General features: G+C 35.7%; 1 protein-coding gene across 2 annotated transcripts; it reads right to left on the bottom strand.

The window, feature by feature from the left end:
• Positions 1-7532: 7532 nt before the first annotated feature.
• LOC141446787 (protein deadpan-like) lies at positions 7533-17867 on the bottom strand. Of its 2 annotated transcripts, none has more exons than XM_074113551.1 (3): positions 17414-17867; positions 10095-10190; positions 7533-8895 (listed from the first exon to the last, which is right to left on the bottom strand). In XM_074113551.1, the coding sequence occupies exons 1-3, from the start codon at positions 17474-17476 to the stop codon at positions 8272-8274; spliced, it is 783 nt and encodes a 260-aa protein (XP_073969652.1). In that variant the 5' UTR covers positions 17477-17867; the 3' UTR covers positions 7533-8271. The 2 variants fall into 2 exon arrangements, with proteins under 2 accessions (XP_073969652.1, XP_073969653.1); XM_074113552.1 differs by lacking the exon at positions 17414-17867 and adding an exon at positions 13949-14163.
• Positions 17868-18460: the final 593 nt, after the last annotated feature.

Here is an 18460-nt window from a genome sequence, read left to right as displayed (position 1 = left end):
GCGGTGGGCGGTGTTGGTGAGTACCATCTGCCCAGACAATGTAGACCTCCCTGGTCATCAAGAACAACGCTTAAGTACTTTTAATGAACGGTTGCTCTGCTACTAATTGAAACATAAAGAGTGAATTTTCGGAAGCCCTAAGGCCGGCCACACACGAGGTTCCTGGCATTATACCCTCTGGGGTCTTCCTCTTTCTCCACGTCCGTTGAACCATCCGCCTGTCTGTCTGTTCACTCCATTTCCCACAACACAGTCTGGCTGTTGTATTGTGTTTTTGTTTTCTCTTACTATCCACTATAAGGAAGTATTGCAATCAGCTAGGGTATTACCCACAACCTGAACAGGAAGTGATGTTTTCGAGCAGTACTTTCCCTAATTCTACCAAGAGAGGGCATCTTGCAGAATTTCAATTTTGATTTTTCACAGAAAACGTCTGATTTGAGAACAACTTAGTACAAAACAGTGTTTTCTTTTTATGAATTGTTCAGAGTGTCGGTTTGTGAGTGAATGCATTGTACTCACCGAATCTCAAACTCAGAAAGTTATTCGATATATCTCTTAGTTGCCGCTAGAATGCTACAATTTTGGTAAATAATCGATCAGCCGGAAGTACCATATTACTTAATAGATTTTCCTGTATTTTAAACTTGTTCTACGATTTTCTTCAAATTTGGCGAACTAATGGCACAAAATGGGAGATCTCTGCAACATTTATTTGAAATATTTTATAATCGATTAAGGGTGCTCCTGGAAAAGTATATTTCTCTCGCAAATTACCATTTTCTGTTATATTTGATTTTAACTCTTGGATTCTGTCAAGGGAGGAGTGCCAACCATCCAGTTTGAAGGAAATTTATTAGCCGGAAATGTCTGTTTGGTTCCTCGAAAAAGGCTACTCCTCTTTATAAACTTCCTGTATACATTACTTGCCCTCAGAATTATAACTTTTCCCCAATTTGTTTTTTTTTTCGTTTTTCTTAAAAAATAAGTTATAAGAGGCGGATTTCTCGGGGTAGGTTCCCTGTAAGGTTTCAATCTAAATATATGAATTTGTATTAGCTTTTAGTGACCGAATTTTCTGCAAGCCAAGCCCTGAAGAAGGCAATAAATTTGCCCGAAACGTTGGCCAAAAAGACGGAGTTGTTTATTTTTTTTGGACCGATCCTCGCTAAATTGAATCCCTAATTTAAATATAAGATTTGTTCAGCTAGTACTTAGAAGAAAATCACATGAGAATATTAATTTTAGTAAGAAGTCCATGTTAGGGAAAAATGTACCAGTGACTACTGTATTATAGTAAAAGAGTAAAGTATTTTTTTCAGGCGGGGCTTAACGTCCCAATTAGGTGCCGTAGACGGAGGCGACTAGCAAACATACTTTACTGTAAATTTCTTTTATTAACCATTAAATAAAACCAAGACTTAGAGATAGGGAATCGAACCCACTAAACCAACAATACATCTTAGCATTGCGGGTCTAGCCTATAACCGCCTGACATACTTTACTGTAAATTTCTCATATTAACCATTAAATAAAATCCAAGGCCTAGAGATAGGGAATCGAACCTACTAAACCAACAATACATCTTTGCTTTGCGAGTCTAGCCTATAACCGCCTAACATACTTTACTATAAATTTCTCATATTAACCATTAAATAAAATCCAAGACTTAGAGATAGGGAATCGAACCCACTAAACCAACAATACATCTTAGCATTGCGGGTCTACTCTCTCTTAACCGCTCGGCTATCGTGGCGCCTAACTGTATTATAGTTGTGTTATAGTTAGAGAAAGTCGACTTTGTACGTACGTTTATCAAAAAAATATTTGTAACACCATGGAATATTAGTAAAAAATTAAACGTTTAACATACATTTAAATAATCCATTTCAGCCATTTTAAAGACATGCCGTCTATTTAGCATACTGCTAATCTGGCAATATAATTTTTTTCATTTTTTGCCGAAGTGTTAAAAAAGAAAAATAAGGTGTTAAAATACAGAACTGCTGTTTCAAACCGATCATTTAACATTTATGTGTGAAGTTTGCAATAACTGATTTCTCACGGCTTGTTAAAAATATTGCTGTCTAATGAGACAGTATTTCATCACGCATGATTTTTGTGAATATTAAAGAGGCACTGGAAAAATATTAATAGGCTGGAGTATTTCTCGAAGTATTTGGGCTAATCAGTGTAAGCTCCACGTGACCATTCTGTTCGCTCCAGAGTATCATCGCCTTCACTCCAGCCATCTTACCCGTCTTTACCTGGCTAGTTTCTCCAGTACCTGTGCTATATCTTGGCGTTCCTCTTTTATGTGCCTGCTTGTTGCCTAGGTAGGCGCGTAATATCCACTCTTAGGAAATGTGCTGTTCACAACATTCTTATCTCCATCCAACCTGTCAAGAACAGACTTTTTTTTCGGCCGTCTCCTTGATGACGGTATTCAGAATCTTATCAAGAATCTTCTTCTTTTTTCTCGGGCACTTCCTCCTAAATCTCAATTTGAAAGAGATATACATGCAATGCATAAGGAGAATGCTCACGTCCGTCGCTGTATCAAATGGCAGAGTGCAGCATCACCATCATGGGCTATTTCCTTCTCAGCTTCGGCAATATAGGTTCCATGGAACATCCGTTTATCCCAAGTAAACCTTTAAATCAGAAACACTCTGGTAGCCTATTACCAATCAGATTCTGATTTTTTTAAAATTTACTTTCTTCGCCCTATTCTGGAAGATTCTGCAAAGAACTTTTTAGCCGTGTTGCTTGGCATCTCCATTATCTTGCGTGATAGTGATTAAGTCATTTGAGGTAGCTCAAACAATCTCAAGCTCTAATAGAATGTCAGTTGATCGCACAAAATCTTTTTAAATGGACCATATTCTGAAAACCCACTATTTCTTTCTTTAGCGATTTCAAAATGGAGGTATAAAATAAAAACATGTTTGGAAATTACTAAATTTGAATGAAACTAACGTAGTTACAACTTGATTTATTACAGTAAGAGACAGTTACGAGAGGATTCATACTTCGCAAAATTTGTGACTGAGGCTTCCAATTCCCAAAATCTTGTTCTGAATCACTGCCGCTCCCTAATAGGTCTCCAATCTTTCCCTCTATATTCGCCCTCAGTATCCATTTCCTTTCCGAACTGGTTACCACTAAATACAGGAAATTCTACGCCAGCTTTTCCCCTCATCCCTGATGTACTCATCATCAGCTATCATGCTCCTTAAAAATCTCAAGGTTTTATAAAATCTGGAGCGTTTTTTTTTTTTTTTGAGAAAATCTCTAAAAAAAGAGGGAAGAATAACTCATACAGGTGGTACTTCCGGTTCAGAGATTTTGGCCCTTAAGTTACAGTCGGGTCCCCTGGTCCCCGACCAAATGGAAATATAATGTTTCAGTTTCCTGCAATTTTGCTTACGTAGTAAGAAATAGATACAAAAAAGGAAGAGAAATAATTATTGCAGTTAGAGAAAGACGCGTATATTCCGTTAGAGTTTAACTTTTGTAGAAATTTCGAGATTGTGATCACACAATAACCGGCGTGATCTTTACCTGTGATTTATGGTCATGATAATTAATTTAAAAATAAAAATAATTATATAATTAACGAAGACATGAGATAACGTTAATAACTTGAAAAAACAAAAAAACAAAAAAAAAATCTGTACACCAAGGTGAGTAAGAAGGGTTCAGCTCGTACCGGATATAACTGGTGGCCACTGAATATCCATGGACGGGACATGTGACGACGAGCCAACTGTACGACTGACAGACAAGTGTTCTGTTTTTCTACAATTTGCAAATGACGTAATCCCTTGTTATGTAACTACCATACTTGTAACTGTGTACGACTGTATTTGTTTTTTTATTTTTTTTATCGCCCATCTGCTTTAAATTATTTGTTAATTCAGGGAGGAAATTGCTGTAAACTTAATCGGATGGTCAAATTTCTAAAATAAATATATGTACATTTGTGAATTTCATGACGGAAATGATCTTGAAAAATACACGTGAACACTGGATACGAGTATCACGTGTTACAATACGTGAAATATTTAATTTATAGCAACAATTTTTATCATATCTCAAAATGCCCCTTGAAAAATTATTCTAATAAAAACTCATGATTTAGAAGGCACGTTTATAAGTTCAAGAGAAAATAGTAGTTAGCATTTCTCACCCTCCAAAAAATCTCCGAAAATTGGTACTTCGGTTTTAGAATTGCACGGAGCATTACACTGGGAAAGGCACTGTTTATGGGAACGAATGGCTTTCTTCCTAGAGTCCCCTTAATCGTAATATCGTGCAAAAGAAAAATTGTCTCAAATAAAAGGTTGCAGGCTTACTCTAGTACTTCTGAGGTTAAAGGAAATAGTTGGATAGGTAGTTTATTCCTGGCTTGTGGTCTATGAAATAGGCTAATATAAGCTGTTGGAATATCCAAGATGGTTGGGTCGATATGGTTGTCCAGCTGTATAAAGGAAAACAATAGGTTCGAGATTCATGGGATGATGAAGTTTAAAATATCATATATATAGGGCTAGGAAGGATAGAATCCTAGGTCACCATATGGAGTTCCGAAAGGATGGGTTCCTGTAGGAACAGTAACCTTTCCAAAAATCTTCACCTGAAATCTCTTAAATATGACAATACACGTTGATAGGTTTTATTATTTTTACAACTGGCGCCACGGTAGCCGAGCGGTTATAGGCTAGACCCGCAAAGCTAAGATGTATTGTTGGTTTAGAGGGTTCGATTCCCTATCTCCAAGTCTTGGATTTTATTTAATGGTTAATATGAGAAATTTACAGTAAAGTATGTTTGGCGGTTATAACATAGGCTAGACCCGCAATGCTAAGATGTATTGTTGGTTTAGTAGGTTCGATTCCCTATCTCTAAGTCTTGGATTTTATTTAATGGTTAATAAAAGAAATTTACAGTAAAGTATGTTTGCCAGTCGCCTCCGTCCACGACACCTAATTTGGTAGTTGGACGTTAAAGCCGGCCTGAAAAAAGTAGGCATTTACTTTACTTATTTATGCAACTAACTTGTTTCTATAGCAACCAAAAATGTATCATTTAAATAGGTGTAATGGTAATTACCTATAATAGTAACCAATCTTCTGCAAGAAGCGACATTTTTTTTTCCATTCATGCCCGCTTTATTATGGCCACCATAGCAATGACGACACCCGGGGGCTACGCCCCCCTTATAATTAAGTCTACAATTAACCATATATGTAAACTATGAATAAATAATTTTTTTTTCAAACTCAACTTTGCGTAGGAGTTGAAACATTTTTTTTTTTTTTTAATTTTAAAAACAAAAAAAATTCTGTGGGCGTTTTCAAAAATTGCCAACATGGGGAAGAAGGCTGGCTGTAAGGGGAGAAATAAGGAGGTTATAAAGCCACAGCTGCAATTTCCTGTCCTTCCAGTGGTTACTTGATCTTTACTATAAATGGAAAAGACTAGTGATAATAAAAATTGATTTAATAATTATTTGACAAAAAAAAAAATAAATAAATAAAACCAGCTGTTTGCAAAAAATAAAAATATTAAAAAAAAAACAATCGCCATCTTGAAAAAATTATACGACAATTTGCCAGTCAATCAATCAATCATTTTCTCTCTCTCTCTCTCTTTTAAGAATAATTAATAATCTTAATTTAGTGCAGCTCTCTTTTATCATTGATTTCTTGTGCTGTTGATGAGAGCAGTTTGTTTGTGGACATGTTCGGATTAATACATGAGAAGAGGTCTGAGCTGCAATACCTGGCGGCTTTTGGCGGTGCCAACTATGGGCACACGCCTCTTCCATTTCTGGACAATAGATGTCTATGTCCTACAAATGGATAAGCTGGACAGATTGTTGTCTAACCGGTAAGACATTGCTGGCTAGCAATCACTCGTCCTGATTTGTAGTTTAACAAATTGATTTATAAGTCTTGCATTTACAGACATACACACACGTATATGTACATATAAGAAAGATAAATTGCAGTGACGTATTTTTTATTTTTTATATTTGTCTTTTTCTAATTCTTAAAAAAAAAAAAAAATCAATCCTGAGGATTTACTAAAGTACCTAAACATTTCCCACGATTTCTTCAAATTTAGCATTCTAGCGAAGTAATTATAATTATCGCAACGAATTTATAATTTGTTCTATAAAAAAAATGTTCGCTGCGAAAAAAAAAAATAGATTCAAAAAATATTTTGGGTGGGAAAACTGTATTCGATTTTTAAAGAAAACCGTTTGAACTTTTTTTGTGGGAGAGGGAAATTTCAAATAACTGAAGAAATAACTTCTGCAAAGACGAACTTCCGGTTGACCGAAGTAAGAAACCTTAGTTCAGTTGTCTTAGTAATGCAGCGACAATAGTACCAAAGAATTAGGTACAGGTTTCAGATATGTGCTCTTTACTATTGAGATGTTCCGCTATCCACTACACACACACACACACACACACACACACACACACACACACACAAATCGTTAGCTATGAACCATTATTTTTTGTACCGAGAAGACTCTAAAACGTACATTTCCGGTGGGTGAAAAATCTATATTAAATTTAACGCAAGCACAATACTTTCCGCTTATACAGGGTGTTCATTTTAAGACGGCTCAAATGCATTTCATGCTTAAACGGTTAATCTGAGCGAAAAATGGTAGAGGAAAAATTTGTTGCCCGTCACCTCTAGTTTCAGCATATGTGACTTGATTTTAGATTCCTGCCCGCATACGCGGCTGACTCGCGACCAAAAGTGAGGGTTCGCAGTTGACCCCCATTTTCATATACACTCTTTTAAAGAGTATAAAAAGTTATGAAAGAAACCGGAAACCGCAATTCGATATCTTCAAAATTAAAGGTGCTAGGCCATTTCAAAATCTGGATATTTATCCATCCAGATTTCAATTGTTTAACTTGTTATCAAAGAGAAAGAAGAGCACGCGATAGGTCATTTTTATGTATTCTTTCATCCCCTTTCTACTAAAAATATTGCCAAGGCAGTAAAGCTAGTATTTTTCTTAATATCGGGAAATAAGTCGTTTTCCGAGTGATTTTTCTAAGAAAAATCAAGTATTTTTACATTAACATGCCGACTAAAAGCAATAACTCTTTATATTTATCGTAAATCTGATGAGTTGTTTTATCGATAGTTGCATTACGTGTTTTCAATTTTATATTTAAAAAAAAGAAGACATCGTTATCGAACTCCTCCGAATATCGGACTTATGTAATTTGTAGACTATAACCTCCTAACATACTTTACTATAAATTCCTCATATTAACCATTAAATAAAATCCAAGGGCTACACTAGTACCGCATTACATCTCAGTTCTGCGGGCTTCGCTATCTTGACGCCTATTTCACATAGTTACTACTTGTTCTGATTCATTTCCAGTGAAAAATCATAATCGATAATCTGCTCGATTACATACCCACCTTACAGAATAAGAGAAAGTAAAGAACAAAAATAAACTTCTTTTAACTTTAAGAAACTTCAAGAATTAACTTCAACATTTCTTTTTATTTATTTGGAAGTATAATACATCATTATTAAATTAATTTTAATTACAATTCTTAAAAAAAATGTAAATTAATCAAAGAAATAATTATTTAATAAAATTAATATACGTAATTAATATAAATTTTTTTTTTTTACAAAATAATTTTTTATGATTGGCCTAATTAATTACAATATTTTGCAAAATACCTTTTATAAAAACAAAAACAACATGGAAGACATTTGCGATTTTGCTGTTTAAGGCACTTAAATCCAGAGTAAAGCTATCAGTCGTATAAATTAATATAATTAATTAATAATTAGAGAATGTAATAAAATTATTTACAAAAATACGAGAAATAATATTTTTTCTTTATTGTCTATAATTTTTTTATTTATATAAATGAGATCATATTTGAAGGGAGGTTCATTTAAGTTTTTGCACTTTATTATTATTTTTTTTAAATGATTTTAAAAGGCAGTTGAGATAAATTGTAGGTAACCTGTAGGTAACCTTACCTATTTTCGTACAAATGAATGAACGAGATCAATTTTAGGGTATCTGCGTTAGATGTTGTCCAGTCGAGGGTAGGAGTGTTTACGGGTAATAGGGACGTATCTGTCTAGCAATGGTTCGTTCTTCAGATAGTCTAGGAAGAAACGGTCGGAAAAGATAAAGAAATTAAATTACTGAATTGCAAAAACTGAACTGAAATCCCACGTTTCTAGATGAGGACAAATTTCTACCACGGTCTCCATGGTTTCTCCACATCCTGTTTAGATATTGCTAGGCACAAAGGTTGTTGGCTGGAAGCAGGAACTAAAGGTGGCGGAGAAGGTAACACTAAGGCTATATCACCGTTGGATAACCTGGTCGGCACTAAAGCTAGCACACCGGTTTCCCGGCGATGCAGGAACTGCGCTTGGGTCGTTTGATTGGATTGTAGATTGGTGGCTATTGTGGTGGTGAGGGTGGCTAATGCTGGTGGCGAAGGTGAAGGACCTGCTGCTGTGGTTGCTGGAGACACGACCATGGTCGGTGAAGGTTGTTGTTGTTGTTGCTGCTGCTGCACTGCAGGGACGACTGGTACGATAGTCGCCGGTGGAGGTGATGTGGACGCTGTTGTCCTACGGTTGTCCTCTATACAAAAGTTTAGATGGTCCATAAGTCGTCGACGTACGGCCGCTTCTAGTCCCGGAAATCTACCAATTTCCGTTATACACTCACTCCAGCCGGCTTTGAATTTATTGATTACTGTTGGATCGGCGGCGGCTGTCAACGCAGCCTGGTGGCGCTGTAAGGATTCTACGTGTTTGACGGTCATCTCCAGGATGTCTGCTTTTTCCAGCTTGGAATGGCGGGCAGGCTGTAGGAAGGGAAACAAAAAATTTTTTAGTGTCATGTTGGCACACATTAAATAACAAACTTTAATTATTATTAATTGAATAAATAATTATAATCTGATCCAAAGCAGTCAAGTTGTAATCAATTTCCTTCGAAAAGGCGAGGAGTCGGAGTCCGAAAGAGTATTTTTTATTAGACGGGCCCAAAATTCTTTACCGGAAGTGGACTTTACTGGATCGGATTGTTCACTTTTTTTTAAATTTTTTATAAAATTGAAAATTACCAGATTTTTCTCTTACATAACTGTAAAGTAATTGGAGGACACATAGGAATAAAGGAAATTACTGCCGCCATTGTAATTTTAGATGCCGAAAACGTCATAAAGATATTTTCCCAGGCTAGCCACCTGTTTTCCAAAGACAGGGGTTGAATTGTGATGGGGGTGTAAAAAAAAAAAAAGCTACAAAAACCACGCCCTCTTCAAGGCTGCCAACGACCTCAGTCAGGTCCGCTGACGGTATCCACACTTGGGGGGACAAATAGCCTCGGCACTCCCCTGCACATACCCACTCCATAACAGGCCCTTTTTCTTCGTATTCACTTTACTAATATAGTACCGGGCAAGGGTACTTTTTCGTACCCTTTCTTCCAACAACAACAGCAGCAGGTAGTTGGGAACAATGCAAGAAATAGAGAAATTACAAGCGCCCCCCCCTGCACAAGGATTACAGCCTGCAACTCTAAGCTATCGTATGTCGCCACTATCTTGGGCAAAGGGAAAAATAACAAAAGGAAAAACGGTTGAAAACATGAGAAAATTACAAGTCTAATTTACCGCTGCCGGCTTTTTTTTTTTTACTGGAACCTTACCGCCTAAACGGAAATGGGTCGTATTTTTATTTATTTTACAATGACAGCTTTTATTACGCTTGGGATTTCCCTGGGTTGGAGGTGGGAAATCTGCTGTGAACGCACAAGAATTTCTCTTACAGTACCACGTGATTAAATTTTCTTTGAAACAACACGTACAGGAAATAATGGTTCTTCGCCAAAATTTGAATTTTTATCACTTCCGCTTTTTACGCAAATCTCCACGGAATCAAAAAAACTTGCCTCAAAAAAAAAAAATGGAGTGCATTGAATCTTACTTATCTATATTACAATATAATGTTTTAAAGATAATACAAATACACAAATTTATTAAATATATATTGTACTTACGTCTTTCTTTAAAGCGTCTAAGATTAATGACTTTAATTCATTTAAACAGTTATTTATTCTTGCTCGTCTCCTTTTCTCCATAATTGGTTTGTTACTCTGTAAACATAAAAAAACAATATTTGTGTAAATATAGGATGCTGCATTATTGTTTGAAAAATTAAAATCACAAAAATAGTTCAATTTTATTTTTTTTTAAATTACGTTTTCTTATCTCTTGTAGAAAGGAAATATAAATCTTGTAGAATTTCAATTTTAAGTTTTCAACCGGAAATAAATAGAGAACTTCCTGAGTACAAAATAAAATTGGTCTATCTGTGAGCGTATGGACGATGTGCGTACATCTGTGTATGTACAATGTATGTGGACAGCATGAACTCATGTACAAAAAAAACTGTGGCTGAGAATTCCATTTGATATTCGATTTATTACAATGGCTAGTTAACAAAATCGATTCCACAATCGATAGATGCAATGATTTTGATGATGAACTTAGTTTCCTCATGAGTTTAAATTTAAGATCTACAGCTTTAATTTGCAACATTTGTTTTTGCAGAAAATTCAAAATAGGGCATTTTTGGGCGAAAGGACAGTAAACAATTTGCTGAAAGTCAGTCGACCGGAAAGTCTACTTTTCAGTGTTTCGTGATTTTATTTTGGTGAAAATAATTCCTTAGATTTTTCTATAAACATTTTATGATTAATAAATACGTACAGGAAACTATAAAATTATAGAAAAACATTTTCCAGTAAATTTTATTTAATTACGATTCTTGGGAGGAGGTGAAATTTAGGGGCTCTTCACTGAATTGTGCGGTTGATGTGGAAAATTGAAAACAGACCGGACGGTAATCCAGAAAGGAATGAATCCCCCTGACAGATACTGGACATTGCAGTCCAGTCCATTCCACAACAACTCTGAAGCGAGTTGCTAAAGCACTAGACAGGAATCCAACCACTTTGGATGTTATGCTGGATAATTATTTAGTGAACCCCTAAGACGAGTGAAATGGGAGAGATAGTGATTCCAGTCTCCAATTGGTTGGAATAAATCATGGTAGGATTATAACAAGTGCGTAAGAGTGTAGCCAAAATTCCGATTTAGACTAAAGTAAAAGTAATTGCCTATTTTTTCAGGCAGGCTTTACGTCCAACTACCTAATTAGGTGTCGTGGACGGAGGCAACTAGCAAACATACTTTACTATAAATTTCTCATATTAAACATTAAATAGAATCCAAGACTTAGAAATAGGGAATCGAACCCACTAAACCAACAATACATCTTAGCTTTGCGGGTCTAGCCTATAACTTCCTGACATACTTCACTATAAATTACTCACATTAAACATTAAATAAAATACAAGACCTATTCCAGGGGAATCGAACCCTCTAAACCAACAATACATCTTAGCTTTGCGGGTCTAGCATATAACCGCCTAACACACTTTACTGTAAATTTCTCATATTAACCATTAAATAGAATCCAAGACATAGAACAGGAGAATCGAACCCACTAAACCAACAATACATCTTAGCTTTGCGGGTCTAGCCTCTTAACCGCTCGGCTATCGTGGCGCCTCCGATTTAGAATATATCCGGCGAAAATGGGACTGAAAAAGCACCGCTTTCTTGAGTATTCTGTTATCACCAGACAGTTTCTCACTTGAACTTGAACAAATAAAATTTAAATAAATAAATTGCGGTAAAAGTAAGTTAGTCTATTGGTTCCCATCAATGTTCTTCTATTTTTGCTACCACGTAATGTGAAACGGTCGGTTATATAACTTTTGATTTTCTTTTTCTTTTATTCCATAAATGTAGGAAAAACCGCTGGGAAAGTTTTAATTTATTCCACCTTTGAGTGTTTGTAATAAAACACTTGTAAAATAAAACGAGAATAGATTGTAAACAAGGGAACGCATGTCGTCAAGAAAATGGAGATATGGGAAACAAGAAAAAAGAAAAAAACAGTAGAACGGATAAAGTGCATCGTCTGCAATCCTGTGAATTGTGGGAACCAAACTCCAGTGTGAACTTTCTGGGAGTCGTACTCAGATTCAGTTCCCACTGGGCATTATCCCACCTTCTTCACTCAACTCTAAACAAAAAAAAAAGAAAAAATTAACTATTTCCTTCCGCTTTTTTTGAAATTATTATTAAAGTACGCAACCTAGTTGTGATTAAAATCTATTGTGGAACATGAATTTTCTTTAACACAATTTTTACGTAATTAAATTTTTATTGAAACACAATTTTTCCAGAAAAGTAATTGTAAACGTTCACATTAAATTTACAATTTTTTGGGGGGGATGGCACTTAATTGAATTTTCCGTAATTATTGGCTTCTTTATTGTACTTGCCACAAACATACAAACACAAAAAGGCGTATTAATATATATAAATTATATCTTATCCCCACTTAATGGGTTTCAAAATACGTAAATTTTCAATGGAAATTTGACGTAAAAAAAAATACAATAACAATGACTATCATTAAAATAATTATCACATTTTTATGACGTCACTCTGCGTGATAAGAGTTGTTATATCGCTGACGAGCCACTCACTATTTTTGGGCGAACCATTTTCAGACAAGAAAAAACTAGAACGGAAAAATGGGGAAAACTATAAAGAAAATTTTTTTTACCTTCTCTCATTCGATAAAGGAAAGTATTGGAAATCGTGTCAAAATTTTCTGCTTAATTCAAAAAAACAATCACAGGAAGTTTAAAGTATGGTATCCGATTTTGGTGCCACTATCCCCGGGGACCGTACGATACTTGTTTTGGGAGAAAATCTGTCAATTTATGAAATAGGTTTTTCCAGTTTCTTTTTATATTTTATTTTTAAAGTTTCTTTGAAATATTTTCCAGGGAAATTGTAGTGAGGTGGATGTTTGGGGTTCTCTGAATTTCCGTTTCATCAACTATTGAACTGTTATTTGTTGAAATCTATTTGATCTGCGTTGATGCAAAAAAAAAGTACATTTATAAAAGTGGATATACCCTTTACTTTAAAGAGAATTAGGTAACTTAACCTTTTATATGAAAATTGGAATAAATAGATTAGTAGGATGACAAAATCAATGCCAGTTTCAGTCATTATAAACTTTATTCTGCCGAGCTTTCGACCTAGGGTCTAGGTCATCTTCAGGGCTAATTTACAATATACTATTTTACATCATTAGAGGGGTTGGTGTGTCTTCTGTATTGTCTGTTCATGGACTGAGTGTGATCGGTCTGTGTGTGATATGTGTTAGGTTGTGTGGAAGTCAGTGTTGCCAATTATCAAGTATTTTGTAGCAAGTTGGCCGTATATGTTGTTTAAATTGTTGGTGTCAGTTTTGAAATTTACCCTGTTTTCTGTCTTGGATATGTTTATCATTTTTTCATCCTATTGAAACTATGTTTCAGTCACCAAAAATAATGAATAGTAAATAGATTAAGTTGGGTGCTTTTTTTCAACGTTAAGCTTTTTCGACCAGTTTAAACTACTGTACAACCGGAAAGTTTTAATGTTAGATGAAAGATGTAGCCGAAAATTTGGCTTTTCCGGAGTTTATTGTATTGAGAAGATTTTGGCAGGTTTTTTTTTTAACGATTTGATGGTACTTTTTTAAGTGAATTACTTTTTTTAGTAAAAGGTGCAAGTTTTAAGAAAATTTAATTGCGTTAAGTGACGTAAGGAGAATGTCTTTTCTTACTAGATTTCCCACAAGAAAATCTGAGAAAAACAGTTGGTGAAGCTGCTTAAAGAGCGTTGATTTTCCCCCCTGTAAATCGATTATCAACGCTTTTAAATGGAAATCAAAAAATATTAAAGCGAGCAATCCATGACAAACTAGAATCTATCTTACTTATTGTTGTCACAAGTCTCGTCAACAATAGCACGAGAGAGTACGAAATGGGTACACACAGATAGAGGTAGTTTCGTGTTGTGGATGGAGGCTGTACTACTCTGAACAGATGAAGATAATTTTCAAGCTTTAAACAGCCAAAGATATTCAGTGGCACGTGACCATGCTCAAAGAGATGACATCATTCGTGGAGCCGAGGTGGTCTCTTTCTTGACTACTTCCTTTTTATAGTAAAACTTCCGATTAGTGGCGTGAAAACATCCATTTCCGTTCCACTTTAATCGTTCAAAAAAAAAAAGAAAAACTATTGTGAACACTCTTAAGACCGTCTCTTACAATTCTTAACGTTCTAATCTGTAGATTTTCATGAAACTCGGAATTCCTTTACTAAAATTAGGCAATTTTTAAAACCGGACATGATTTTGAAATGTTATTTTCGTGGGTTGCTTACCTCTAACTACGACAAGAATGTGCATAATGTGAATACCAAATTTAGAAAAACAAACAAACGGTAAGAGCCATTTTCGAGGAAAACGCGGAAAAGTGGTGCTTCCTTTTAAACTTTTGGTTAAGGAATTTCCGTTCAACTGGGAAATTCAGCCACACAGTTAATTATTATGGAAAAACGAGACAAAGTAAGGAAAGGCACTTTATTTGGGAGCGGAAATACTCCTTCACCATCGGTTTTTTGGATAAAATTTTCCGGAATTAAATGTTTTAAAAAAACAGCTGTAGATGAAGGCCAAATTTCAAGGAAATAGAGTGAACAATCCGATACTGAGGTGCACTTCCGGTTTCATGCATAGAACTAAACATTTAAATTCCTGTAATTTAATTAAAAAAACTATTTTCACTAGACTCACGAGATTTTATAACTAATATTTCCGGTAAAAAGAACTTAGAATTGATACTAAACGATAAGTCTTCGGTGTGATTTCCGTAAAAGAGCCTACATCATCAATACAATTGAACATTCTTCCCGACAAATCATCACTGATTAAAAATTCCAATTATTAAAAAACAAAATCGTAAGAGGTTGACTCTAATTTATCTTCCTGCTCTTTGTAAAAGTAAAGTAAAGTAATTGCCTATTTTTTTTCAGGCGGGCTTTACGTTCGACTTCCAAATTAGGTGACAGTGGACTGAGGCGACTAGCAAACATACTTTACTATAAATTTCTCATATTAACCATTAAATAAAATCTAAGGCCTAGACCAGGGTAATCGAACCCACTAAACCAACAATACATCTTAGCATTGCGGGCCTAGCCTATAACCGCCTAACATACTTTGCTATAAAGTTCTCATATTAACCTCATTAAATAAAATCCAAGGCCTAGACCCCGAGAATCGAACCCACTAACCAACAATACATCTTAGCTTTGCGGGTCTAGTCTACAACCGTCTAACATACTTTACTATAAATTCCTCATATTAACTATTAAATAGCCTAGACTAGTACCGCAATACATGTCAGCATTGCGGGTCTAATCTCAACCTCTCGGCTACCGTAGCACCTAGATAATCTGGTATTAACCTATGACTTGCCTATTCAAGGTTCACCATAATTCACATTTCAGACATAATGCCAACCTGGGGGGGAAAAAAGCCTTACTTTACTTTTGAACTTTCCCTTCGGACTAGAATTACATTCTGTCTGATAGTAAGTGACAAATATTGGCTAATTAAACTTTTTACAATTTACACAGAAATATCCAATTTTTGAGGTCCTCTAAAGTTCGAAACAGTGTCCATTTATTTGTAGAAAATCGTTCATGTGTTCTGAATATCACAAAAACGGAAGATCATCTTGATTATAGCTCTACCAGGGGGGGGGGGTCTTGATAGTCAATTAAGCGATCAGAATCTCTTCCGGTTTACTCTATATGTAGCTTTTTTTCCCTCTGATTTTTTTAAAATAAAAACAGCTGTAAGCATTTTTCCTATTTTTAAAAATAAACATTCACAATCACTCGTAGATATTTGTTTGAAGGTTTTTCTTTTCATGGAAATTTATTTACGGTAGTCCCGTGGCAAGACGGCAGACGATTAGGGTGTTTGAAGTTCCATCTAATGGAATGTATGGTTTCTTAAATTAAAGAATTATTAATAATCGCTAGTTTAGGGAAAGTGGCACTTTTAGAAGCTTCAAATTTTCTTTGGTGACTTGTTTTTCACGTTTTTCTCTAAACTGTTTTCTTTTAAACTAGTTATATCCTGAAATATCCGGTAAAAGAATTTATTTTCCTGGGGAACCTTTTTACGTATAATTTCGTAAATTAGGAGAGGGGTATCCTGAAGAGGATGGGGTAACAGGGTTTCCTTCTAATCAGCAATTTTCTAAAATTTACGAGTTTTTCCATGAAAAATTCACAGAATTTGATCATTTTAAAACTGTGCAGGGTTTCACACTATAAAAAGCTATTTCTATTGGCCTCATTGCACACAAGATTACCAATAGAAAAAGGTAGAATTTAGAAATAAAACAAAAATTTTGAAATTCTAGAATCTAGTTATTAAATAGTTTTAGGTTAGAGCTGTGGGGGGAAAAAAAATAGTGCACTAGGTTTTAAAGTCAAAAATAACTCGCTACACTACCTGCTAGTTAAATATTTTTAGTGACTCTACCGGATTCATTCTAATCATTGCATTCAACTTGAGATGGTAATACATTTCTTTTTTTGAACTTCGAAATTGTTTTTTTTGGGGGGGGGGCCAAAATTATACAGTTCATAAAAAAAAAATATCGTACAATATACTGGAGATGACACGTTAGAGATAAGCGAAAATTCCCCACCCCTTTTCTAGAAATGGCATAAACAGGATTTTCCTAGAAATATCTATATACGATAAAACGTTGTTCTATCTATGTGTGGGTAATCTCTAAAAACTTGATTAGAGAAAACTGTCGGAGCCCATATTCTAGAAAAATCTATTCTGAAAAATTGGAATTTTCGTGATACATTCATCCCCTTACTTATAATATGTAAGACATAGAATTGTACACAGTACTGAAATGGTACGTTAGAAGGAACCCTAAAAACACCTCTACTCTCAGGGGATAGCCAGCCCTTAATTGAATTTTCCAGAAAAGAAAAGTCTATTAAAAATTTTCAAAATATTGTGGAAACCATTTTTTTTGTAATTTGGTAACCAATCGTTTCGAGTGATTTTTTCCCCCCAAAATTCGCAGTCAGAAGCAACCCTCCCGGTGCGATCCTAATCTAAATATAAAGTTTCAAGTTTTTTTTTTTTTGCCGCCAGACATTTTGCCGCTTATTCCGGCCGCCCAGGGGAGCTTAAATCGGACACATCCGGTGAAAGCTGTTTGATTGCAAGAAAAAGAACCAAAAAGAAAAAAGATTTTTGCAACATATTTTTATTATTATAAAATGTCGGATAAAAAAATGAAAAATTTAGTTCATAACCTAATTCACAAAAAAAAATAAAATCACGAGAGACTTACCCTTCTATTTTCAGATCGTCGTAAAGGTGTATTTTCCGTTCCTGGCGGAGTTCCGGTGACCATTTTCTTTTTTTTTTTATTGCACAAATCACTTTTAGAGAAAAAATACTTCAAAGATGGTGGAAGTAAAAATGGTTAAAAAAAAATAAGGAATGTTTGCGAACTTCAATAAAGAAATAGCCAAGAAAGAGGTGTAATTGCCTCTCGGTCTTTGGACTGCACCGATAGCGGCTACACCACGACTGACTGACTGCACACTACTGTGATGGTCACAGTCGTGCGTGATCCCGCTCAAAATCTCGCGCACTTTTCCCTTTCTCCCACCCTGCCTTGAATTATGGGGCGATGGTGGGGGGAGTTTTTAACAAGAAGGCGCTGCTGCTGACGGTAGACTGCGGCGGCACGAGACTCAAGCGTGCCAAGTAGTGGGGGGTGGTTAGGTCGAATGGTTAGGGAAGTTGTGGGTCGCGTGGCCCACCCTCCCTGTGGCACAGAGAGAAGACGTTCTCTGTTCTGTTCTGTTCTGTACGGGCTGTCTGTCTATGTCTTCTGTCTGTCTGTGTGTACTAATGGTAGTGGTGGAGGGGATGCGTGCCTATACTGCCGCTTGTGCTAGTGTGCGTGTACACCAAACACATGAATGAGCTGCTGCTGCACGTTGCACTAACCCCCAAAATGCTGGAGTGCACTCCCCACTGAGATTTTGGTAAACTTCCTGCTGCGTGTGCATTGCACCAGCAGCTCCTCTTATTGTGATGGAATTAAATTGCTGAAATTAGATTTCCAGCGGGGATATCCGTTTTGAGAATCTCGTCTTTTTCCCCAATCTTGTTTCTTCTAAAAGCAGGAAGAAGCTGTGATCTTTAATTAGCGAGGAAAGTCCCTTCAACGGAAGAAAGACAAGGAATTATTAGCGAGTTTCTCAAAACAGGAAGTTGTGATGTTTAGCGAGGAAAGTCCCTCCAACGGAAGTAAGATAAGGAATTATTAGCGAGTTTCTCAAAACAGGAAGTTGTGATCTTTAGCGAAGAAAGTCCCTTCAACGGA

This window comes from Rhodnius prolixus, unplaced genomic scaffold (genome assembly GCF_049639745.1).
Source record: "Rhodnius prolixus isolate KJV_2025 unplaced genomic scaffold, Rpr scaffold_7, whole genome shotgun sequence".
Taxonomy (NCBI): Eukaryota; Metazoa; Arthropoda; class Insecta; order Hemiptera; family Reduviidae; genus Rhodnius; species Rhodnius prolixus.
The sequence above is the reverse complement of the archived record's forward strand: the minus strand, read 5'-3'. Positions and strand labels throughout refer to the sequence as shown.

Coding starts and splice junctions, on each gene's coding strand:
- LOC141446787 (XM_074113551.1), bottom strand. CDS start 17,476: ATGGTCACCGGAACTCCGCCAGGAACGGAAAATACACCTTTACGACGA. Junction 10,191..17,413: donor GACGATCTGAAAATAGAAGG/GTAAGTCTCTCG, acceptor TTATGTTTACAG/AGTAACAAACCAATTATGGA. Junction 8,896..10,094: donor TAGACGCTTTAAAGAAAGAC/GTAAGTACAATA, acceptor CCCTTCCTACAG/CCTGCCCGCCATTCCAAGCT.